Source organism: Parasteatoda tepidariorum, chromosome 12, assembly GCF_982258835.1.
Source record: "Parasteatoda tepidariorum strain Cologne lab strain chromosome 12, Ptep-v5.0, whole genome shotgun sequence".
In the NCBI taxonomy this organism is placed as follows: domain Eukaryota; kingdom Metazoa; phylum Arthropoda; class Arachnida; order Araneae; family Theridiidae; genus Parasteatoda; species Parasteatoda tepidariorum.
The window spans coordinates 25,619,525-25,646,499 of record NC_141766.1 but is presented as its reverse complement, the minus strand read 5'-3'; the positions used below and the strand labels follow the sequence as shown (position 1 = coordinate 25,646,499).

The 26,975-nt window shown below is 32.5% G+C and overlaps 2 protein-coding genes across 6 annotated transcripts in view; one reads left to right on the top strand and one right to left on the bottom strand.

Moving 5' to 3' along the window:
- The window catches only part of LOC107441841 (leucine-rich repeat, immunoglobulin-like domain and transmembrane domain-containing protein 2), a 153,754-nt gene that overhangs the window by 10,644 nt on the left and 116,135 nt on the right, over nt 1-26,975 (top strand). For 3 of the 5 annotated variants that reach the window (XM_071188131.2, XM_071188130.2, XM_071188129.2), the window contains exon 1: nt 25,786-26,273. The gene's annotated coding sequence lies outside the window, so the exon portion shown is untranslated. Of the gene's footprint in view, nt 1-173; nt 364-25,785; nt 26,274-26,975 lie in introns of those variants that run through there. The other 2 variants (XM_071188127.2, XM_071188125.2) reach the window with 2 other exon arrangements.
- On the bottom strand, nt 21,275-21,905 carry LOC147800987 (protein GVQW3-like). Its single transcript, XM_087155714.1, has 2 exons — nt 21,740-21,905; nt 21,275-21,654 (listed from the first exon to the last, which is right to left on the bottom strand). Exons 1-2 carry the CDS (start codon nt 21,903-21,905, stop codon nt 21,275-21,277), a joined length of 546 nt encoding a protein of 181 aa, XP_087011840.1.

The window sequence follows — 26,975 nt, the reverse complement described above, 5'->3', positions numbered from 1 at the left end:
AATGGAAGATCAAATATTGGGACGTATATCATACCATAATGTATATACTTGTATATAATGAATATCATAATATAATAAGCCTGTTTTTCTACTTATTTTTAGTTGCGTATAATATATCATTTCTGAAAAGTCATTAATGTTCTGCCTTTTTAATAAATGATTTTCTTTTCTAGAAGAAGTCCAATCCTCTGGTTTTATTCCATTAGAGGGGTAGGATCGAATACACATATTATTCTACAGAAAATTTAGAAGTACTAGAATTTCAGTTCTATGAAATGAAGAAAAAAAATGAGACTAGTTTTCAGAAACTGTAATGTTTTTTTTCGTTCTACATAAAACTGGTCCTTACCGACGAAACAAATGGTAAAATACCCGTAAAAGATTGTTTTCTTTTTCATGATAAAAATTTGTATGTCCTTTTTTTTGGTGTTTGTTAAAATATGAAATTAATTTTATACATGAGAATATGTCACGGATATTTATTATTAGAAAGAGAAAGAAAGGAAAAATAAAGACAACGTATTAAAAGTAATGGAGTTTAGTACCAATTAGTTTTCAACTCTACACCTTTATGAGAAGGTACTTGATGCTTTACTCCTATTTTACCACCCTATATCCGAAAAACGCGAAATTAATAGTTAGCACAACAAATAAGACTTTGAAAATATTCTATAGATGCCTGTTTCAGCACAAATAAGAAATGCATGGGACAAAGCAGTGATATGCAGCACTTTTTATACATATGACAGTTTCGCATCAAACTGTTCCTTAGCATTGTTTCCAGGTGTACTTTTCGAAATGACAGAAATTTAATTGAATGAGGACATCATTTCATGTAGGAATACATACACCGATAACCTAATCTCTCCCTCTCCCTTGAAACTTACTGACTGTTTTGAAAAATATAACATATCATTACACTGCCCTAATCTTTTTAATCACACTAAGGGAGTGCCTTTTATATCTTAATACGTTTTTAATTAATTTTGACAAAGAACTTTAAAGCCTCAAGTCAATTGCTAATGTTTGTTCTCAATAATGCTAACTTATTAATTTATGATTTTCCAAGAAAACACTTTAATGCGCATAAAAATAGTGTTGGAGGAAAATTTATGTTCGGCAAACGATGCATAAACATGAAGAAAACACTGTCAGTTAAATTTAAGCAAAGTTTGAAGAGTTATACTATATAAATATCCTATTCATTATATGGCATTGTAGTGGTCTGTTAGTAGAATTTACGGTACGCTACGGTACACGGAGAAAGGAAATTCTGGTTTAATTACTACGTGGGAGGGATATTTTTGGTAAAAACTAATAATAATGATATTTTTGTAATTAAACCAAATATGCACGGTATTTAAACCATTTATTCGAAGATTTTTTCATTTATATGGTTCTGCTGTACCGGAAATTCTAGTTATAAGTAATGGTTCAAAATTATAGTTCTTATTAACACACATTTAGAATAAATGTTACTGAATAAATGTTTTTTAAGCCATGCTCTAAAGTATCGTAATAAAATTACCATATTTGACAAATTTTGACCCTTAACATAAAACAATATTTCATATCGTAATAATTTTAATTTCTAAAACGAAATTTCATAGTATGCAAAATGTAAGTAATGTTGTTAAAATGTAAGTTAAGTTTTACAATTTGTTATGATAGTATGTAAATTTTTTTTTAAATAATATTTCTACTTCTCTATATATTTTGTTTCACTTTTTAACGTGGATTTATAGAATTTTCGATCACATAAACTGTTAGCTTATAAATTTCCCTATACCATAAAAATCTCATTCATCACCAACAATTTCACAAAAATAAAAGATCACAAACGAACATGATTTTCAGATTGTTGATATTTTAAGAAATCATTCTTTCATTTTATATATAAAGAAGAAAAAAAACGTATAATGTAACCCAAAATATGTATCGGTCTTTTGACTTATAATTTTTTTTTATTTAAGTAACTTAGAGACATTTTAATGCTGTTCTACTTGATGGGAAAAAATTCAGAATTTAAAAAAGTCATCATCGATCAAAGGTGATTTGAATAACGGTTTTATAGTTTTTATGTCATTCCATGTATAAGGATGAGAAATGAAACGCCAATTCTTATGCAAATCATATCTGAAAAATACGAATTTTTCGCTTGAAAGCACACATTAAAATACGGCAGACCAGGAACTTACTATTTTTAAATTTATTTCTTGCACAAGGGATTAGAAAAAAATATGCTTGCTATAACATAACCGATTGAAAGTAAATTTACTTTTTAAGAGTTTTTTTTATTTATTTATTCTCTAAAAATGATAATATTAAATGCAAGAATATTGTTTTTGCATAAAAATGAAAATAAGATATTACATTTAGTTCATAAATACTATTTATTTTGAAAACTAATGCCAACTTTACACTAGAAATGCTATTTTCTCTTGCGAAGTAAAATAATAAGTATTCACTAATAGGTAAATTTTTTTGTTAGAAAACTGGTGTGAATAATTTCTCATTACAGATTACAAGCATATATTTAACTTAGAAATTTTTCTATACCACTGAAAACACTATAAATCGTTGACAATTTCACTAAAATAAAAGAATATAAACTAACATGATTTTCGGAGTGTTGATACTTTCTGAAAACAATTTTATTTTACACCTTATATATATATATATATATATATATATATATATATATATATATATATATATATATATATATATATATATATATATATATATATATATATATATATATATATATATATATATATATATATATATATATATATATATATATGTATATATATGTATATATATATATATATATATGTATATATATGTATATATATATATGTATGTATATATATATATGTATATATTTATATGTATATATATATATATATATATATATATATATTTATATATATATATATATATATATATATATATTTATATATATATATATATATATATATATATATATATATATATATATATATATATATATATATATATATATATATATATATATATATATATATATATATATTTATATATATATATATATATATATATATATTTATATATATATATATATATATATATATATATATATATATATATATATATATATATATATATTTATATATATATATATATATATATATATATATATATATATATATATATATATATATATATATATATATATTTATATATATATATTTATATATATATATATAAACATATAATGGGGAATTCAGAACATGCATTAGTCTTGTCTTCCTTTTTTTTATTTTAGTCACTTAGAGAATGTTTAATGTTGTCCTGGTTGATCGGTAAAAATTCAGAATTTAAGTCACAATCGATCATAGGAGATATGACTAACGGTTTTATAGTTTTCATGTCATTTCATATACAAGGATGAGAAATGAAACGCCAATTCTTATGCAAATCATATCTGAAAAATAAGATTTTTTCGCTAGAAAACAAACATTAAATATACGGCAAACCTTTACTATTTTTAAATTTATTTCCTGGAATGGGAATTATTAAATTTTATGCTTCATGTAACATAACCGGTTTAAAATACACTCAGTTTTTAATTTTTTTTCTAACAATATTAAAATGCAAAAGATTAAAATAAAATTTTTGATTTAAATCATAAAAACAATTTCTTTTTAAACTGCATGCCAGCTTTACACTACAAGTTCTATTTTTATTTACTAAGTAAATGAAATTATTTACAATATGTATGTTGTGAAAAGCTCAGTGTGTATAATTTTTATAAATTTTTCAAAAGACATTGCAAATATATACTTATATTAGAAATTTCTCTCATAACACAAAAATTGCTACTAATTCTTAGGAATTTCGTGCAAATAAAAGAACACAAACTAACATCATTTTTATATTTTAACACATAAATTTTTCATTTCATGAAGAAAAAAAATTAGTGGAACTCAGAACATGTACCGGTCTTTTCCCCCATTATATTTAATTTTTTTTTTACTATTAATATAATTTAATTTTTTTGACACTTAGTGACCATTTAAATCTGTTCTGCTAGAAGCGAGAAAAATCAGAATTTAAAAAAGTCCTCATCGATCATAAAAGATCTGAATGAATAATGCCTTAATAGTTTTTATGTCATTCCATGTATAAGGATGAGACATGAAACTCCAATTCTTATGCAAATCATATCTTAAAAATAAGAATTTTCCGCTTGAAAGCGCACATTAAATAAACGGCAGACCAAGAACTTACTATTTTTAAATTTATTTCTTGCACATGGGATTAGAAAAAAGATGCTCGCCATGACATAACCAGTTTAAAGTAAATTTATTAAAGTGTTTTAATTTTGTAAAGAAATGAAAATAAATACAGGAATTTTAACTTTCTGTAAAAAAAAAAAAAATAAATAAATAAAAAAAAAATTGCATTTCAGTCTTAAAAACTATTTCTTTTTAAAATTATGCCACCTACTCTGTGCCACTTTAGGGTTAAGGTAAGCTAAACATTTTTGCAGTACATGTAGTCATTTTTCTTCATTTTTATAGATTCATTTATATATTTAAAACTTTTTTGACTCGTTTGCTTACAGAAAACATGTATTTTCGGGAGCATTAGAATCAATTTAATGGCTTTATTTCAAAATCATTTTGTTTAAAAAAACACATTTTTAGTAATACATTCGCAATAATTCTTTCAAACCATTATTGCTTCGGTAATTTAGTAAACTTGGTTTTGCAGGAAAACTAAGAATCTGTATTTAAAAGCGTATTAAAAGCTATGATTTACAATAAACCACATTAACAATTTTTCTATCGTATTTTAGCAAGTTAAATTTACGTCTTTGATGATTTGCTATACTCCTACCGGACTTCTTAGGGATCAAGGAACTGGCCTTGCACCAGAAAGATTCTTAGTTCGAGTCTCGGACAAGGCATTGATGTTCCCTGTACTGTCTGTCCTTACTGTGGGAGCAGCGTTGGCCCACCTTATATGGGGCACTTGAAAGAGTGGAGAACAAACCTGCCCTTACACGCCTAAATTGACGAAATTTCAATGCGGTATTTTAATTTCCCAGTACTAACTTTATTGTCCTTTCAAATTCAAATTAAATAAACTAGTAATCCATCTATTTAAAACTTGCACAAAACTACAAATTTCATTTTATCACTTTTATTTTATACCCATTCAAAACTAATTCACACATTTCTAAAAATTGCAATATTTACTACGTTAAGAAATGTACCACTAAAAATATAATACTTGATTCAAGACAATTATTATATTAAAATTTAGCAAATCTATTAGAAATTCCTCCTTAAAAGTTATGATTTTAAAAAAAGCCACTTAACGAACTGCCTTTCGTATTTTAGCTAGTTAAATTTATGCCTTTGATTATATACTATACTCATTAGTATGATTTGAATTCTCTAAAGACTAATAGAATTAATTTTATTCTATTTTTAAATTCAAATCAAACCAAACTAATAATCTATTTATTTAACACTGACACAAAAATACAAATTTCCTTTTATCAGTTTAAGAAAAAATTATTTTATTTGCTTTAAAAACTATTTCACACATTCCTCTGAATTGAAATATTTTGCGGATGTAAAAAAACAAGCTGTTAAAGAAACGTTAATATATGATTTGGAACATTTATTATTTTAAAGTTTTGCATATTTATTTGAAATCCCCTCATAAAAAAATATGACTTAAACTGAGGCACATTAACGAACTTTCTTTCGTACTTGAGGAAGTTAAATTTACGCATCAGATGCTTTACTATTGGCGTCTTTTTTTAAATAAAAATAAATAATAAAAAATGCAAAAATATGTAAGTCAAAATAAAATCTCGCTCTAGGAGTAAAATGTAAATTCCTCTACAAGCGAATGATAAAGTGAACCGAAGTCTTGCTTAATTGTATTTCATAACGGTTGTTTAAAATCGCGCTTTGCGTGGTAATGAAGCTGAGAAAAAGTAGAGAAATTCTTTTATAGATTCGAGGCACGCGCTGGAATATCTCTTTTTCGTCAGGAAGGGAAAAAAGATTTTCAACGTCGAAAAAAAAAAGGAAAAAAATATTATTTTTCCCTCCTTATCTAAGTAACCAGTTATACATTAGCGATGCGCTAGTGAAACAATATTTAACAGGGGTTAAAGTGTAAGAGATACTTGGCTTGGAGTACTTGAAATCAACACTGTGTCACGAAGATAAGTGAAATTTTAGTATAGAAGCATCAGTCAAAAATTGTCATTAATCCTTGTCTAGAGCTCATTTTTATCTATTAAACATGTACATTGTTGATAAAAGTTACAAGTGCTGTGCATTTAGTAAGTTTTTTTTCTTCAAATGATTGAACAGGTTATGTGTATTTAAAAGTAATTTAGACAGAAATAACAAGAAAACTCAGATGAAAATAAACTAAAGTGAGATTTTTGCTCATTTTAAATTTTTTGTTGTTGTTATATACACCTATGAGCCATTACATTATGACCTCAGTGCTAATAACATGCAGGACCACCTTTAGCCCTCAAAACTGCTAGCACCCGCAGTGGCATTGATTACACAAGATGCTGATAGGTAGTCTGGGTATCTGGTACCAAGCACACACCAACTGGTCATATAATTCCCTCACACTGCGGGGGGGGGGGTAGCGTGGCAGCACGAATTTGGTTTTCCAAGTAGGACCTAAAATGCTCTATTGGATTAAGGTCAGGTGAATTTGGGGGCCAAGACATGACTAGAAAGTCACTGGAATGTTCCTCGAACCAATCTATGATGATTCGATCCTTATGACATGGTGCATTATCCTGTTGGTCAACACCATGCCCCGCAGGAAAAACTGTTGCCATGAATGGGTGAACCTGGTCTGCAACTATGTTCAAGTAGCTTCCAGACGTCAGGGATTGCTCTACGAGGATTATGGTTCCTAATGTGCCCCATGAAAGCATTGTTCCTTGGCGAGAAACTATAGAAACCTAGGAGAGCCCATTGGTATACATGAAGGGTGGTCATAATGTAATGGCTCTTCGGTGTATATATATATATATATATATATATATATATATATATATATATATATATATATATATATATATATATATATATAAATATATATTATATATATATATATACAAATATTATATATATATAATTTTTGTTGGACCATTGAAAAACACCATCAAACTATGTTGCTTTTGTCTATGTTGGCCTTACATAAATTTGTTGCAATTCCTAACATGGGGTGATGGTCAGACTTATTGGTTCCATCAGGAATTGCGATCGCTTTTGATGGAATATAAGTGAGAAACCAACCACTTATGTTGGTTCCTGATGAATTTTCTTTTGTTGGACCATCAAACCATCTTGGTTCTAGATGGAAAGTTATGATGGTAATCTTTTTAACCACGCTAAGGGAGTACCTTTTAAATCTTAATACGTTTTTATTCACTTTTAACAAAGAAATTTAAAGCCTCTGAACAGTTACTTATGTTATATATATATATATATATATATATATATATATATATATATATATATATATATATATATATATATATATATATATATATATATATATATATATATATATATATATATATATATATATATATATATATATATAGTTATATATATATATATATATATAGTTATATATATATATATATATATATATATATATATATATATATATATATATATATATATATATATATATGTGGGAATCCAACCCCCACTACAGCAGCGCCACCCCACTTATGTCAGATTCCAGCTAAACGCTCAGACGGAGCGGTTGTGTTATTTCGATTGTTGTTATTTTTTTCATTAAATTTGTTGTTACAAAAGCGTAGTTATTTCAGCTATGCCTGACGCCAACTTCCACATGGGGGCTCGGCCGTTTGATAAAATATAATTAACATAGACGGTGTTGATTAACCAACGATAATTGATAATTAAACACAGACGGTGTTTGCTGTTTACTTGACTTACCAGACGGGTGAGTTTAAATTTGAACTGCTTCTCTGGCCTTGACCTTGGTTTTTGTGAAAGATAATTAACACAGACGGTGTTAGTTAACCGAAAGATAACTAAGCACAAACCGTGTTTACCTAACTTACCAGACGGGTAAGTACAGCTTTCGATTTGAACTATCTCTCTTAAACTGTATTAATTATTATACAATGACATCTCTTAACGATATTGAGTCAATTGCAAATTTCCTAAAATCAGGAAATATGAAAACTGTGAAATTGCTGAATAGAATTATATTTAACGATGTGTTTGATCGTAACTCACGAAAGAAATTGCGATCCTTTTCTTCTTTTCCCCCGGACATAAATATTGAGGAAAGGAAAAAGTTAATATCTGATACTTGTTCCGAACACGAATTAATATGTGTATTAAACCTGCTTAATTTGGATGTTGAAGGAAAAAAACCAGAACTAATAGATAGAATTTATAAATCTCTAATGAACTTAAAAGAATTACAAGCCTTGAACACACAATTGAGCGAAGAAGATGAATTCGAAAGTGAAACTGAAGTACACGTACATGACATTGAAACCCCACCCAAGTGTATATCGAGTAGTAACAAAACAAAGAATGCAGAATTTGATTCTTCGAATTACTTTCTTTTAAAAGAAATATCATCTTCAATGAGACGATTTAATGCTTCTGATTCATATGGGATACATTTGTTTTTTAACGATGTTGAGGACGCGTTTAATTTTAGTCCGGATTTAAGTGATACGCAGAAAATAATATTTTGTAAAACTTTACTTGACGGTCAAGCTAAAACTTTTATTTTCACACAACGTAATTTAACATCGTGGTTTTTGTTTAAGAATGCTTTATTAAATGAGTTTAGTCATCAATTAAATGCCGCCGAAATTCATCGTCAATTAAGTTATCGTAAAAAAAATCCACACGAATCTTTTATGGAATATTTTTTTGCCGTACGGGAACTCGCGTGTAATTGTAAAAACCCAATAGACGATTTTTCTTTATTTGATTATACTATAGACGGTATTCTCGATTCCCCCGCTAATAAATCCATTTTGTATGGCGCGAAATCTATTTCTGAATTTAAAGATAAATTGCGTATTTATGAAAAAATAGTTAATGATAGAAACAAAAAATCTTTTTTCCGTACAAATCCTCGCTTTTCCCCTGAATTTCCCAAACGTGAGCGCAGTAATTTAGTACGTGACAATGTACGAGGATATGATTTTCAAAATGATATTAAGTTTGATAAACAGAAATCATGTTATAATTGTGGTGTGACGGGGCATATTTCACGTTTGTGTCCTGATAAACAACGAGGTTTGAAATGTAATTTATGTAAGAAATTTGGACATATTGCTTCTAAGTGTAATAATAAATCTACTAACCAAACTGATAACACTGTAAGCGCAATTACACATTCACCTTCTTTGATGTATAAAACTGTTAATGTCAATAATACTTCATTTAATGCTCTTATTGATACTGGAGCTATGAAAACAATTTTGCGGGAACAAACTTATCATAAAATAGGCTCACCTCCATTAACTTCTTTTTATGGTACACTAGCAGCGTTTGGTAACGGACATATTAAACCAATAGGTAGTTGTACTCATGAATTTGTAATAGATGATCAAGAGTTTAAAACAAATTTTTGTATAGTTAGAGATAATATTATGTCATATGATGCTATAATTGGCATGGATATTTTAACACAGGCAGAAATAAAAATTAATACCGCTGGCATCACTTTAACAAAAATCGAAGATAGTAGAACGGAACCCGTAGAGCAATTTTCTATTTCAAATATTTCCATTAAAAATGATTTCGAATTAGAAATCGGATCTCGTGTTAGTCAAACACAAAAAGAAACTCTTCAAAATATGGTTTCAAATTATAAACCTACCAAAACTAAAACTTGCGAAATTCAAATGTCAATAAATTTAAAAAATGAAACGCCAATAACTCATAGACCACGTCGATTACCTTTTACAGAACGTAAAATTGTTGATGACCAAGTGACAAAATGGTTGGCTGACGGTATTGTTGAACCATGTTCATCCGAATATTCCAGTCAGGTTGTAGTGGTAAAAAAGAAAGACGGAACCCCAAGAGTTTGTATTGACTATAGAGCGTTAAATAAAAATGTAGTTAAAGATAATTACCCTTTACCACTTATTGATGATATATTAGAAAATCTTCAAGGAGCAACTACGTTTAGAAAAATTGATTTGCGTAATGCATTTTTTCATTTGGAAATAGAACCGAACAGTCGTAAATATACGTCTTTCGTCACTCATAATGGTCAATTTCAATTCTTACGCGCACCATTTGGCCTTTGCAAATCACCCGCAGCTTTTCAGCGTTATATTAACACTATTTTTAAGGATATGATAATTAAAGGTCATATTATTATTTTTATGGATGATATGACTATACCATCGAAAAATGAAGAAGAAGGTCTCGAGAGGCTTGCATCGGTATTTTCACTCGCTTCTGCTTATGGGTCAGAGATAAATTTTTCAAAATGTACATTTTTAACTAGAAAAATAGAATTTCTCGGACATGTAATTGAAAATGGTAAAATGTACCCATCACCACAAAAAATTAAAGCTGTACTTAATTTTCCCGAACCCAAAAATAGGAAGGATTTACAATCATTTCTTGGTCTAGCTAGCTATTTTCGAAAATTCATATTTAATTTCTCGATTATTGCGCACCCTTTAACTGAACTTTTGAAGAAAAATCGCGAATTTAAATTTACCGAGAATGAAATACAAGCATTTAGTAGTTTAAAACATAATTTGTCTTCTCCACCCGTTCTTAGTATTTACAATCAAAACGCGGATACTGAAATACATTGCGACGCTAGTATTCATGGTTACGGATGTATTTTAATGCAAAAGTCCATAGAGGATAATGCTTTTCACCCGGTATATTTTATGAGTAAGAAAACGTCTGATGCCGAAGCGAAATACAGCAGTTATGAGCTTGAAGTCTTAGCCATTGTACAGGCTTTGAAAAAATTTAGAGTTTACTTGCTAGGGAAACATTTTAAAATCGTGACCGATTGTAATGCGTTTGCGATGACATTAAATAAAAAGGATTTGTGTACTCGCATAGCGCGCTGGGCATTATTGCTACAGGATTTCGATTATATCATTGAACACCGTTCCGGTTCTAAAATGTATCACGTTGACGCGCTAAGTAGATATCCCATTATGATAGTACACGATAGTCTCATTACGAAAATTAGAAAAGCTCAGGAAGAAGATAGTGAAATCCAAACGGTTAAAGAACTTTTGAAAATTAAACCTTATTGTCAGGATCCTGATTCCTCTCCCACGCATTTGATTGACCCCTTGACCTGAGGGTCAGAGGGTGAAGGACACTGCAGGTGTCGTCCCCTACATTTGGGGGTGGAGCAAAGGACTGTTTCTTATGGGAAAGAGGATTTTTTAGAGATCAGTTTTCAAGGCAGGAGAGATTAGCCTGGAACGCAGAAGAGTTGAGTTTCGAGTTGAACTATGCTAGAGAAAGTATGAGAGAGAAGGGAGCAGCAGCGCTCCGGAATATTATATTCTCCAATTCATGTATCATTTTGTAAATAATTCTATAATCAAGAATTTAGTAATAAATAAGTTAAAATTGAAATAATCCGTGGTCATCCTTAGTGAGTAGTCTTTAAAAACGAACCAAGAGACTGAAAGGTCTCACAAATGTCGCAGCCTGTCAGGATGGAAGGAGGACTGCTATGCTAAGGAAAAGAATTATCGCCGATGCACACTATGAGAAATGCCCAGAAAAGAGTGTTGCCTCATGGAGTCAATCTTGATAGAAGGATGCCTACGGAAATGCCTAGTGAAAAAGATTGCCTGAAGGAAAGGGTGACGGTGGACTGACAACATCGACGGGACTATTATCGCCGGAGGCGATAGGCAGCCAGTGCTACCCCCCGTGACCGGTGACCATAGAGTGTGGTTTCAACATCGACTCTCTGACAAAGAGGACAATTGAAAAGATAATAAAGGGAGGTAAGCTTTATCTCATGCATGAAAAGATAAATTACACGCTCACATTTCTGGGTAGAAGTTTAAAAAAGGATAGTTAGTTAAGGGGATAAGTTTATTTTGTTTTGGTTTAAAGTCAACCTGATGTGTTATTTTATTTGAGCTTAAGGGATTGGCCAGTTAGCTATAGTATTGTTTGTGTGATTAATGAGTATGATTATTATTGATAAATATAATAAGTAATGATTTGATGTTTTTTTTTAAGTAACTTAGTGGTTGGTTTGTTAAGAGTGTAATTTTTTTTTATTGCTTTATTAAGAGTATGTATGAAAGAAGAAGAGTATTGATTTAATTACTTGTAAAAAGTGTAGGATTATTTAAAGATTGTGTTTTTATATGTCAATAGCGAGCTGAGTAAACAAGGCTCTTGGTTTATTATTATTTAATAGTGATTATTATTTATAATGCAGTCTGTTAAAATAATTTTGGACGGAAAAAAAAAAAAAAGGTCAAGGAAGGGGTTTGCTTTTGTTTAAATGATGAAATGGTTAATTATTATGACTGTAGAATCTATTAAATTTAAGAGTTTTAATTTTGGGGAAAGTTTAGGTGTATATTTTAGGGGTACCAAAAGAGTACAAAATTTTAGTATTTTGCAATGAAAGTTGAAAAGAGTAACTTGTATTTATGTGTATTAAGAAGTAATGTTTGAATAGTGCATGTTTTGAATATTGCATGATACAAATTGTATTGTATATGTTATGGTTACATGTGAAGGGTTAAATTTCATAATAGAAGGTCGGTGTATGAGAATGAGGGAAAGTGTTGCTAAGTTTTATTTTTTTAAGGTTCATTTTTAAATAGGGGTATATTTTTTTTGTGGTTAAGAAATTAAATTTATATCGTCAGCATGAGTTTTCTTGCAAGAGCAAAAAAGGAAGATCTGATAGTGCTAGCTAAGGAGGAGTTTGGGATAACGGTTCCTGAGAACGCCAAACTTATTGAGATAAGGGCGTTGATCACCGAGTGTTCAGGTTACGATGAGCAATTTACTAAAGATGTTTTGAGTAGGATTAAAGAGGAGCGGGAACGGAAGGAGGAACAGAAACAGGAACGGGAGCGAGAGGATCGGGAACGGGAGCGAGAGGATCAGGAACGGGAACGGGAACGAGAGGAGCGGAAGCAGGAACGGGAGCATGAGTTAAAAAATGAAAGAATTAGAGGTGAGGGGTGCAAATAAGGAGAAAGAGCTTCAGGAGAAGGACAATAGTACAAACCAAGACAACACTTTTCATAGACACTTAAACACTTTGACTAAGGCTTTAGGGGAACCTCCGACAAAGGCGGAGGAATGGGGCTTTTATTTTAGAGACGCGGAGTATTTGCTGAATTTCTATAAGGTGCCCGAGGAATATAGAGGGAGAATAATGGTGGTAGCTTTAAGGGGCAAAGTAAGGGGGCTGAGCGCAAATCTAGCGGAAGAGGATTTGGAAAGTTTTGAAAAAATTAAAGAAATCACACTGAAAGAATTTAGAATAACTCCCCTTCAGCATAAAAACAATTTTGATAACTGCTACAGAAGGATTAACGAGTCTTATACTCAATTCGGGGTTAAAATTAAGGACTCCTTAGAGATCTATATGGAGTCGAGGGGGGTCACGACATTAGAACAATTGAAGGAATTGGTAGTGGCAGATAGGATAAAAGATAGTTTACCTCAGGAGCTGAAATCCCACATATATTTGAAGGAGTCAGAGGGATGGTTGGGAGTGTCAGATTTAGGGCAAGAGTTAGATAATGTAGTGGCGGCAAGATCCCATAACCTTGACGTAGGATTCCGAAATAGGGGAGGGAAAATGGGTGAAAAGCGGGCTCCGGAATACAGAGGTCACGAGACAAGTAGAAGGATTTTCCAAGCCGAAACAATAAGTAGGAATAAAAACAATTTAACGGAACAATTTAGGAAGGGAGTCCCAGAAATACCAGCAAGAAATAGTGGAAATGGGGGAGGATGGACCCCAAAATGTTTTAATTGTAACGAAGAAGGGCATTTAAAGAGGGCTTGTCCGAAAATATATCGGATGAGCATCTGTCGAGAAAATATGAATAGATTGGAAAGGAGAGGATTGAACCCAATGGCAGGGGGAGTGGCTGGATTAAATTTGGAGGATGCAAGGACGAAGGGAGAGGTAGATCTAACAAGAGCAGATTTCGCAATTGACAATGTTTGTTTTTCAGGTGTTATAGATAGTGGGGCGGAGATCAGTGTTGTGAAGCAGTCCTTCATTCCTGAGAAATATTTACAATCAGGGGGGACGCTCTTTCTAAGACCAGCTGTGGGACCAGCCGTGAAAGCAAAGCTGGTAACTGTGCCTATAAGGAGAGGGGGGAGAGAAAAAGAGATAAAGTCATATGTCGAAATCCCAGTAGCGGTGGTAGAGGAGTTGAATGAAACGGCTGCTCTGATTACCCCAAAAGTATTTCGGTTACTAAATGAGCAGTCTTTGAGGGACAGCGGAGGGAAGAGTCAAGAGGAGGGGGGCGATAGAAGTATTCTAGCTATGGGAAAAGAAATGGAAAGGGGAGAAGACGAAGAAGCGCGGAGTACCCCAGTGGATCCGGGGGCGGTCAGCGAAGGAATAGAAATAGGGGAAGGAATTATAAACCCTAGCGAAAAAATCCCAGTAGTGGTCAGAAGTGAAAACGAGACGACAGTGATAAGGTCAAGGGAGTTTAAAATATTAGAGGAGCAGGCTTTTGAAAACGCAGGAGATGAACGGTGGGGAGAAGAGTGGGAGAAAAAGACGATCTGTTCTGAGGGAAAAGAACAAGGAGGGAACAAGGGGATTGAGACTAAGGACACTGACCTTGCTTGCGAGAATTCGGACGGGAGAGGAGTGCGAATCACTCCGGGGGGTCTCGAGGTGTTGGAGAGAAAGTCAAGTGGGGGTGAGGACAAAGATCCACCATGTATTTTAATGAACCCCGAGCGTGGGGTGAAAGAATTTGAAGAAATGTTAGAGGAAGTGAGGGAGGATGGTCAGCGAGGGGTTGAAGTGAAGGTTAAAAGTCCAATTAACGCGTTGAGGAGGGTGGGTTTGTCCTGTGAGAAAAGAAAGGGAGATAGCGACGGCGCGATGGAATCTAAACTTATGTGGTTTGAGGGGAGACAAAAATTATTTAAGTATCCTAAGAAGGAGTTGTACACAGCGGCAAATTCAAACACTCCCGATATCAGAATTAAACCCCGTAAGGTGCGGATGAAAATAAGGGTTTGTTTTCAGAAAGGGTGGTCGGAAAGAAAAAGTAGAGCAAAAGAGTCAGCTAGTCACTTAAGAGGAAGTGGTATGGAAAGAGATATGTTCCAGGGGATTAGGTCAATGAACTTGAAAGAGTGGACATTTGGGCAATTTGGACGGTTAATTTTGTATGCTAATTATTATTATTTGTTAGGCAGGAATTTTGGACATGACTTTAAGGATTTTATTTTGATGGAATTTTATAAATGGATTTTGGCATGGATATTTTATTTTTGGCCTGATAAAAGTGATTTTAAGGTTTTGATTGTAAAAATATTAGGTTCTTTTATGCTATGTTTTGATTTTGTATTTATTAGTTTGTCAAGTGTCCTAGGTGTAATTTTATGTTTAATAAGGTATAATGCGGCCAATCTCTTTTGCGCACGGGAATGTGTGCGTGTAATTGTTCTTTTTGTGCAGGGATGGGCTTGCATTGTTTTTAGGTTTCACTTGTACGACCAGGGAAAAAGGTCGAACTAGATGAAACCGGGGGGGAGGTGTCAGGATCCTGATTCCTCTCCCACGCATTTGATTGACCCCTTGACCTGAGGGTCAGAGGGTGAGGGACACTGCAGGTGTCGTCCCCTACATTTGGGGGTGGAGCAAAGGACTGTTTCTTATGGGAAAGAGGATTTTTTAGAGATCAGTTTTGAAGGCAGGAGAGATTAGCCTGGAACGCAGAAGAGTTGAGTTTCGAGTTGAACTATGCTAGAGAAAGTATGAGAGAGAAGGGAGCAGCAGCGCTCCGGAATATTATATTCTCCAATTCATGTATCATTTTGTAAATAATTCTATAATCAAGAATTTAGTAATAAATAAGTTAAAATTGAAATAATCCGTGGTCATCCTTAGTGAGTAGTCTTTAAAAACGAACCAAGAGACTGAAAGGTCTCACACTTATGATGACTTTTTTCTTAAATCTGGCATACTATACAAATTTGTTGATGGTGAAGAACTTCTTGTCGTTCCTGAAAGTATGCAGAATGATATTATACGAAATGCTCATGATCGCGGACATTATGCCTCTAAGCGTACTGAAGAATCATTGAAACATCAATTCCATATCCCTAAAGTGAAAGAAAAAATAGAATGTTTTATTAAAAACTGTGTTCCTTGCATTTTAATAAATCGAAAGTGTGGAAAACAAGAAGGACTGTTACATCCGATCGAAAAAGAATCCATTCCTCTGCACACTTATCATATCGATCATTTAGGACCACTGCCTACCACAAACAAGAATTATAAATACATTTTTGCAGTTATAGACGCTTTCACAAAATTTTGCTGGTTATACCCAACTAAATCTACTGATGCTACTGAAGTTATTTCTAAATTAGACTCTCAAAAATATGTTTTTGGCAATCCATCACGAATTATTTCTGATCGTGGATCTGCATTTACTTCCAAACAGTTCCTTGAGTATTGCACTGCTGAAAAAATTGAACATTTTCCTGTAACTACTGGTTTACCGAGAGCAAATGGACAAATAGAAAATTTAAATTCTACCATAATTTCTGTAATCTCCAAATTATCAATAGAAGATCCTAACAAATGGTATACTTATGTAAAAGACGTTCAGAAAGTCATTAATTCTACTTTTCAACGAAGCATTAACACTACCCCTTTTCAACTGTTATTTGGTACTGCTATTAAATCAAAACAAGATCTGAAAATTACAAATATGCTGAATGAGGAAATTCAAGCCATCTTCGTTAACAGCCGTGACGAGTTACGGAAACAAGCCAAACTACAAATACAGAAAGTTCAAGATGAAAACAAACGAACTTACAATCTTCGGCGAAAACCATCTGCATCCTTCAAAATTAACGATCTAATGGCAATAAAACGCACACAATTTGGACCAGGATTGAAACTGAAACCGAAATACATAGGACCTTATACGATAACAAAAATCAAACCTAATGATACTTTTGATGTCGAAAAATGTTTTTTTTTTGATGGACCTTCTAAGACCAGTACATGTGCAGAATACATCAAACATTGGTCTGATGATATTGCTTAAAATGACATTCTCTTCAGAACTCTTTAGAACATTTTTATTTTTCCCCGAGATTTTTTTTTATCTTGAAAAATATTTTAATATTTTGATTATTAATATGTCTTTTGAAATCTTTTTCAGATGATGTATAGGTATTTAGAATATAAGATATTTAGCTATTATGTAAGTATTTTTCGAAATTTTTTTTTGATATGCCCACCTGAGGGCAGGTGCTTCTTGTCGGATGGCCAATGTGGGAATCCAACCCCCACTACAGCAGCGCCACCCCACTTATGTCAGATTCCAGCTTAACGCTCAGACGGAGCGGTTGTGTTATTTCGATTGTTGTTATTTTTTTCATTAAATTTGTTGTTACAAAAGCGTAGTTATTTCAGCTATACCTGACGCCAACCTCCACATATATATATATATATATAAACTGCTGTTTGTAGAAAATGCAACACCATGAAAGAATCATCAGAATCAAATGAAATTTAATGCAGAAACGACTTGTACTGATACAAATAAATGATGAAATTTTCAAAACAAAAGAAACAAATTAAGCGTCCGAAATCAGTATTTGGTGCAGCCACCACGCGCTGCAATAAGTGCTGCTATACGACGTGGCATGGAGTCAAACAGATGTTGAATATCTGCTTGAGGAAGAGAATTCCATATCGCTTGTATGCGCAACCAAAGTTCGTCTTTGGAAACTGCAGGACGCGGATCACGAGTGAGACGCCGACCAACCATATCCCACACGTGCTCAATAGGCGACATATCCGGCGAATAAGCAGGCCAAGGAAGAAGTTGCATGCGTTGTGCTGAACAGAAGTCTCTAACAGTCCGCGCAACATGTGGGCGTGCATTATCCTGCTGAAAGATAGCTCCAGGGATGCCTTGAAGGAAAGGAACGACTTCGGGCTGTAGCACTTCACGGACGTATCTGTTGCTATTGAGATTACCCTCAATTCGTATCAAATTGGATCGTCCATGATACGAAATCGCACCCCAGACCATAACTCCGGGTGTTCGACCACTATGTCGTTCAATAATACACTCAGGAAGGCAGCGTTGACCGGCATAACGTCTAACACGAACACGGCCATCATGGGTCCACAAATTGAAGCGTGATTCATCTGAAAAGACAACTTGGTGCCAATCAGCTCGCCAGTCTCTGTGCTCAAGAGCCCACTGCCGACGCAGCCGTCGATGATCCGCCGTGAGGGGAATCCTGTATAATGGCACCCTTGCACGCAATCCACGGCGCAGCAGACGACGACGAATTGACGAAGCCGACAATTGTACACCTGTAGCAGTAGACCAATGTGCTGCCAGCTGCCTGGAGGAAGCTGTGCGATCATTCACCGCCATGCGGAGCAGGTGTCGATCATCGCGCTCTGACGTCACCTTCTGTCGTCCAGTGCCTGTTTTTCGAGTTGTTCGGTGCTCGTCGGTCCACTGCTTCCAAACTCGCATCACTGTGGAACTGTTCCGCTGCATACGAGCTGCTATTGCGCGATAGGAAAATCCTCCTTCTCGAAGGCCGATTATCCTCCCTCGTTCAAACTCCGTAAGTTGCTTGAATTTCTTATTATTCCGTCGTGGAGGCATACTCAGGTCTCACTAAACGTTTGCCACTAACAAATAATCATAGACTATTTTCAACGTCCCGCTACAGCACTTTATTTATACGCTTTCAGCATCAATTCAGAAGGCGCTGCGCGCGCCACGCACGCGCGATGGCTCTGAAACTTTATTAATTTGCATAATATCCTATAATTGACATTTGCTGCGAATTTCATTTGATTCTGATGATTCCTTCATGGTGTTGCATTTTCTACAAACAGCAGTTTATATATATATATATATATATATATATATATATATTCAAATTGACTTTCAAATAAATTAAATAAATTAAATATTAAGGGTAATCAAATTTATTCATTTCAAAGGCTGCTGAAAATATAGTACTTGAACGAAAATTATTTCATTCAGAAATCACCTGCGGGCCGCGAAGGAATAGGAGGCCTTCTTTTTAACCTCTTTCCTAGTTTTCTTAACTTTCTCTTCTAGTATGGTTGAAATACATAATTAAAGAGTTTCTTCGTTTTTTGGAGGTTGCACTCGCCTTTCATTTGTATATTCCTACATATATATATAGATAGATGAAAGACTTGACGTCATATGGTTTAATATTAAAACTGTATTTAAATCTTTTTATTTCAAATTTAAACCTCATATAATAATATTTTTATTTTTATTCGTATAGATAAAAAAAATTATGAAAAAAACAAAATAAGATTTAGAACATGATATAAAGCACATGTATAAATTTAAGTCTTTTCCCTCAAAATGATTAAGAAAAATGATAACATATACATTTATATCCACGTTTTCAGTAACGATGTATCATTGAACGACGAGCTATCTTAAATCTATTTCTCTTATTTTAAAGAATAGTTAATGCTTTATCATTCCTAACGTCTTCTATTTTATTGCGAAAATAGACATTTTTCAAAAATTTTAGAATATTTAAATCGAAAATTATCTCGAACGAAAAAGTTAGTCTCTGAAACATGATTATAATGGCCTTGTCGAATAAAAGCGTGGGTTCGCCCACGGGCATTTATATTGATCATCTTTGAAGGAAATAGTAATAAATTAATAACTTTCAATAGAAGGATATTTCATAGGAATCAAATGGCATCTATTTAGAAGTAAGACATTTCAAATTTCTCCAAATGAGTAAGTGCGATTTTATTTTCCTTTTATTATTTTAACTCGAATAAATGAATTTCATTTAATTTTTATTTGAATACCATTTTTAATAAATTGTATAAACAATTATATTTAGTATATTAATGCTTATATATTTGCAATGGTGTATAAAGTGTCTTCTCAAAACAAGTAGCAGATTATATGTTTAAAATATTTAAATCACTATTTTTATCAATTACCTGCTATTTTATTTGTGAAAGGCACTGTGCTTCAGTTGTGAATTTAAGTATTATAACTTTTTTATTCAACCAACTGTATCTAGATAAAACTTCTAAGTAAAATTGCATTATTATATGTACGTTTAATTTAAACATAATCCGAGCCAATATGCCAATAAAATATGAAACAGTTAATATATCAACCACATTCATGATGGAAGAAATAAAGAAGAAATATGCTATTTTTATGCGTGTAGTTATTTCACAAAAAATGATAGCGAAAGATAGGCATTAATAATATGAAGTTGGATATTTATATCCTAAGCAGTGGTCTCAACGTCCAATTAAAAGTCGGGACTGGAAAATCAGTATATTTTTCTGCTATTTTTGATTGTACGTGGTGTTTCATTTACCATGACATTTTAAAAATTATTGTATTTGGTTCAGAAAATAATAAATTATTTTGTTTTTAAACCAAATTATAAACTTAGTGGCCAATATTTGACTATCTGTGTTCCATATTGTACAAGGCCTGTCTAAAAAGTATCCGACCTTTGGCCAGAAAAAATATTTCGAATATCTGTCGGAGTTGCGACCCTAATCCTCTTCAAAGTAGGCCCCTTGTGCTTCCACACACTTAGCCCACCGATCCTTCCACTGCTGGAAACACCTTTGGAAGTCTTCTTTTGGAATGGTGTTCAGCTCCGTCGTCGCGTTCCGCATTATCTCTTCTTTACTCTCAAAACGGGATCCTTTCAGTGGCGTCTTCAATTTTGGAAACAACCAGAAGTCGCTAGGAGCCAGGTCTGAAGAGTAGGTAGGTTGGCGAACGGTTGTAATTCCATGTTTGGTTAAGAAAGTGTGGGTCAGTTGGGATGAACGTTGCATGATGCAAGTGCCAGTTGTTCGCCGTCCACAAGTCTGATCTTTTGCGCCGAACTGCCTCATGGAGTCGCCGGAGAACATCTTGATAGTACTCCTTTGTCACTGTTTGTCCTTAATGTGCGTATTCGCGATGCACAATTCCACGGACATCAAAGAAAACAGTCAAAATCACCTTGATTTTGCTTCGCACCTGCCGCGCTTTCTTCGGCTTTGGAGAATCGGGATGCTTCCATTGCGACGACTGTCTTTTTGTTTTTAGGTCGTACCCGTACACCCATGACTCATCTCCAGTTTTCACGGTAGTCAGAAACCCAGGATCAGTGTTGGCGGTGTCCAGAAGGTCCTGTGCAACGTCAAAACGGAGGTCTTTTTGTTCCGGGGACAACAACTTAGGTATGAATTTCGCAGCTACTCGGTTCATGTTCAAATCTTCACACAAAATTGCTTGAACAGAATCTCTACTCACTCCAACCTCTTCTGCAATCTCCCGCACTGTCAAACGACGTCACCAAATTTCGCACCCTCTCAGCATTAGCTGTACTCCGAGCTGTTTGGGGCCTGCCACAACGCTACTCACCATTTGTGCGGCCATCTTTGAATCGGATGAACCACACCTTAATTTGTGTTACACCCATCGCTTCGTCTCCAAACACCTGCTGAATCTTACGAATTGTTTGGCTTTGAGAATCACCAAGCTTTTGACAGAATTTAATGCAATATCTTTGCTCAATTTGTTCAGTCATCTTACGAGAAAACTAAATCCGACGAACACTACGAACAGCACCTTACTTGGCGACCACCAGCCAGTGACTGGCACAACCGAACGCAGTGAAAAAAATTCAAGCATGTGCATTAAGGTTCCTCCTTCCACCGTGCGCGATGGTGCCGCCTTAGAATCATTACTTTGCGCGAGAAAAATTAAGGTCGGATACTTTTTAGAAAGGCCTCATATATCTATATAAAATTTAAAAATTGTACGGAATCATTTAACGTTTAAAAACAAACTAGAATGCTTAATTTATTGGATGTCAAAGAGTTTGCTATATATGAATACAATGTTTTAGTTATTTACCCGTTTTTTTAAAAAAATAAACGTTTATATCAATTGTCTAACTAGTCAATTTATTGCTAAAGTATGATTTTTCAGAAATAAAAACGAAGTTACTAAGGAAATTTCTAAGAAAATGACATAAGTTAAAAATCTTTTTTTATACATGCAAATAATAAACTTTGATTTCTCTTTTGTTTTCTGTATATTTTCAATGTTATCTGTTTAAATGAATTTTGAAACATTTCCAAACATTTTAAAGTATTTTACATTTAAATTGAAATTTAATACACTTTAAACTAAAAATTTTATATTTGTTCCAACATTTTATTATGACATTTATGATTATTTTGAGTTTTGGATTTTCTCAATTTATGCTTTCAAATCACTATTTCTTCGTTTTGTACTTTAACATTTATTTGCAAAATTTACCCGCTTCTTTTCAAAATCAAAGATATTTACTTTTTTACTTTTAGCTTTTAATTAAATTACTTGTACTTGTACAAGTTACTTTCTAAAAGTAGCATTTCCTCGTGCGCTTCAGCCGCAGTGGCTTAAGGGACAGGGTGCATGCTTCTCCATGAAGTCACCTAGGTTCGAATATCAGAGATGGATGGTCATTGCACACTCTGCTGATCTAGAATAATCATATCAGGTGAGAGTGCAGAGTTACTCTGTAACTTTCACAGGGAAAAATTGCTCCCATTTAGAAAAAGTCTGCTGAGTTCTTTGTAAAAACTTGTTTTGTTACGGTAAAAACCAGTCTGATTACGGACTTTTTTCATACTCTTTGCAGAAAAAACACTATTTTGTATAGTTAAAAACCATTGAGGATACAGATTTAACTCGTAAGTGTTATGATTTTACGATTTTTCCCACCCAACCCTGCAGCGGGTTTAAAACAGTAATTTTTCTTTTTGATTTCAGAGTGTAGTATTCATTTTAAAAATGTAGCTACAGAAAAGATTAGAAATTTTTCAAATACTTATAAAATACGATATTTAAGCAAAAATACGTCTTGCTAATTAGTTTAGGATTACACAAAATTTTCAGTACAAATATTTTTTATGCTTCTTTTGTAACAGAATCATTTTAATTATGCAAAATAAATATATTTTTAATTTAATCAATGCATTTTCTAACACTTACCAGTAAAAAAAAGAACTTTTTTGAAAACATTTATTCTGTAACTTAACAAATAACTAAATAATACTTTTTCTAAAACGAAGAAATGTTAGAAAAATTTATTTCTCTACAAAGTGATAAATTGTTGAACGGAGTATTTAAACCAATAGAAGTTGAATAAAACAATTCTTTTCAATTTGTATTCTTTTCAATTTGTCTACGCGTTAAATAAAATTTCCTTTTATTATGAAAATTGCTAATTTATTATTTATATCCTTTCATAATTCATTATTTCAATGTAAAACAAAACACATATTTATTGGTTTCTTTTGAATTTGCATAACAGTTCAGAATATTTGCGTGACAATATTTGCGTTTCGTTTATGTAATAAATTATCCTTTAATTTGCGAGTAATGATATTTTCCTTAAAATTTTAATTCAATAAAATCTGAGCTTTTTTCATTATCGCTACGCACAGATTTACGCTCAATAACAATCTCAGTTGTTATATATTACTTTTATTTATTAAATTATTCCTTAATCTGCATGTAATAACATTGTTTCTTTTAAATTTTAATTCAATGGAACTGTGATTTTTTAAATATCGCTTCGCATAGCTTTGGACTCAATAACAGTATTTTTTTTTCTGTTTTTATTGCAAATTTAAAGTATTTATGTAACCGATTAAACCATGACTTTTTATGATTGCAAAGCTTTGAAGAGTACCGTTTCGAAAAGAATTGCATTTCATTAGTTTTCACATGGTGTAAACATTTTATTAATTTAGTTACCACTTACATACATTTTTTTCAAAATTACTATTATATGATAATTGTTTCACATTCTTGTGGGGAACGAGCTTTAAACACTGTCTACCGTCTTCTTTCAAGAAGTTCCCAGAGATAGAATCGATGTAGCCTTATATGCTAGTGAATTGGTATTCAAAAATTGTAATGGTAGACACGCTACATTACTCCCCCAACATAATTTAATCTGTGATAGAATTCGATGAACGGACACATACTACTTAGTTGATCCATTGCTATTTTCTCGGGAACTGTATTAAGATCACGGTCGGGAGAACTGTATTAAGATCACGGTTGTGTGCGTACCTGCCTCTGTATTTATATTAGCTGTCGAGTGTGGATGGGCTTCGTTGGGAGTGATCGAGACTGAGAAGCAACAGCGCGAAGAGGAAAACGTCGCAGTCTCGTATAGCAAGTCAATTGTCCGATTTAGACCATTCATCGAAGTAGGCGTGTTCTAGTCGTTAGGTCTAGTTCTAGTCTAGTAGGGGGTTAGTGTCAAGATTGGCGCAAGCAGATCTTGTCTGAAGGTCACCATTGTGAGGAAAGAGGTATTAATGCTCCCATTATCAGTTAGTCCCATAATAAAACAAACCTTGATGAAAGGTGCATGCTAAATCTTTCGGGTTACAAAGTCTGCCAAGTTTCCATAACAAATCAATACTTCTGAGGGTAGTACTGAATTGGAGATTGATCGTTTTCTGATTGGGTTAAAAATAATGATTTGTGGATGGATAAATGGATCCGCCCTCTATATCGGGTTGTGAAGTCGTATTCTTGAGCATAGATTACCCCACTGAAAAACTAGAACCCCACCCTCTGCCTTAATTTTGCTTGTTTCCAAAAGGCAGGCTTGTTATTATTGGCAAGTAGTGTTAGAAACAAAAGCAACAAATATTTGGACTTGAAAGCACAGTTTTTCTTTAAAGCTACAGCGGTAGAAAATAAAAAAAAATATATATATATATCCACTTGGTGTAAGCGCTTATTTAGTACCTCTTTTTTCGGGTGTATTTTTTTATTTTTTACCTTTATGTAGCTTACCTTTTTCCGCGGCAAATCATTAACAATATAAGAAACAGAGCTTCAAAAATGCAAGTTTTTATAATATTTAAAAATTATGAGAAAATATATGAAAAGTTATTTTTATTAATTGTATTGAAAATCAAAATCCACAGACAATCCACAATTAGAAAAACCGGTTTTATTAACTTTCTCTACGTTTGAAAGTATTTTCGAAAAAAGGCACACATTAATAAAATTCGAAAAAAAATAATTAAGAAAAAAAAATATTTTATTTACATAAGTTACGCTCATATGCTTATTGACGAATATTTTAAATGGAAATTTTGAATAAGTTAACGTGAATGGTAGCGACAAGTTTACATTTCGTTACGAACTTCAAAGTTCTTTTCACTGAATTAAAAAAAGAAAATATTCAAATGCTTTGTTTCTTTCCGAATCATTATTCAAGAAAAGATTTTTCTCAAAGCACTGAGCTCTGACTCGAAATCTTGAAAAGTAATATGAGTAACAGAAGCAAAGAAACACAGTTCTACTTGGTACAGGTGCATTTTGGGTCCACCCTCCCGTGGCGCTACGAGTCGACTAGCCCGGGCATCAGATCAAAACTGTCATGCGCTCACCGTTCTGCAGTTGTGATTGTAACCCGGGCATAGACGAAACGCAAGACTTACACATTTCTTTTCCCTTAATCGACGAACTTAACTCGAATGTCTTGATTGAGAAACTCCTGACAGTTCAGTTTTTTCTCGATTTTCGCGTGCATTCGGAATAAAGAATCGAAACTAAATTATTTTATCTAAAGTGTATTTTACGAACAGAAAAATAAAAAAAAAGTTTGAGAAGATAAATAATTATTAGACTTGAGTTTTAAGTTATAATAGAAAGTTTTATTTGGTTCACATTAATAACGAAAGTGAATACATAATTTTTTCGCTAAATTGATTTTAAAATTTTTATTGGTTTAACATAAATATTTTTACCATTTTCTCTGGAGAATAAAAGGGATTCTGTATTGATGATATTTTCAAAAAACTTTTCAACTTGGCGATTTTAAAAGAGACTTTGAAAGAAAGTGTTTTGACGATGTTATTGTGAAAATAATAAGGTATGTACATTTAAAAATAAATAAAAAAAATTATCAGTTATGAGAATATTGGAAAAAAAAAGAAATAAAAATGATAATAAACAGTTATGTTGATAAATACATACTTTTTTTTATAGTAGCTAGCAATTTTTGATAAAATTTAGATTTTGATTAAGATGATGTTTTTATCTTATTATTAATGTTTTATACAATTCAGAACATTTTTATGATATATGACGTAACAACAAACGAGATTCCTTTCTACAAATAAATTAGCAAGTTTAATTATTTTGTTTACCTTTACGTCCTCATTAAGAAAATTCCCGACTCTTACAGATGAATAAATTAATGCTACAGTCTGAATTATTTACTTTTTAAGCGATTTATATGATCATACCAAGAATAAATATTAATTTAATAACTCACGAGTTATTTAGTTTACGCTTAATAGAGTTATTTTTGGTATTGCTTTTATCTAGATGAAATCATGAAACCACATTTTTATCCCTTCATTCATGCTTGGAAACCCAATTCAACTTCGTGATTAAAAAATGATTTTATGTCAGTATTAATAAAAACTGACTTATCGCCATATTTTGTTTCAGATTAAGACCCTCATTTATCATTCTGATTAAAATCATCATCCAATCCAACATTAATGACACCATTTAAAATTTCATATTACCTTATTATTACATATTATTATAATATTTACAATAAATG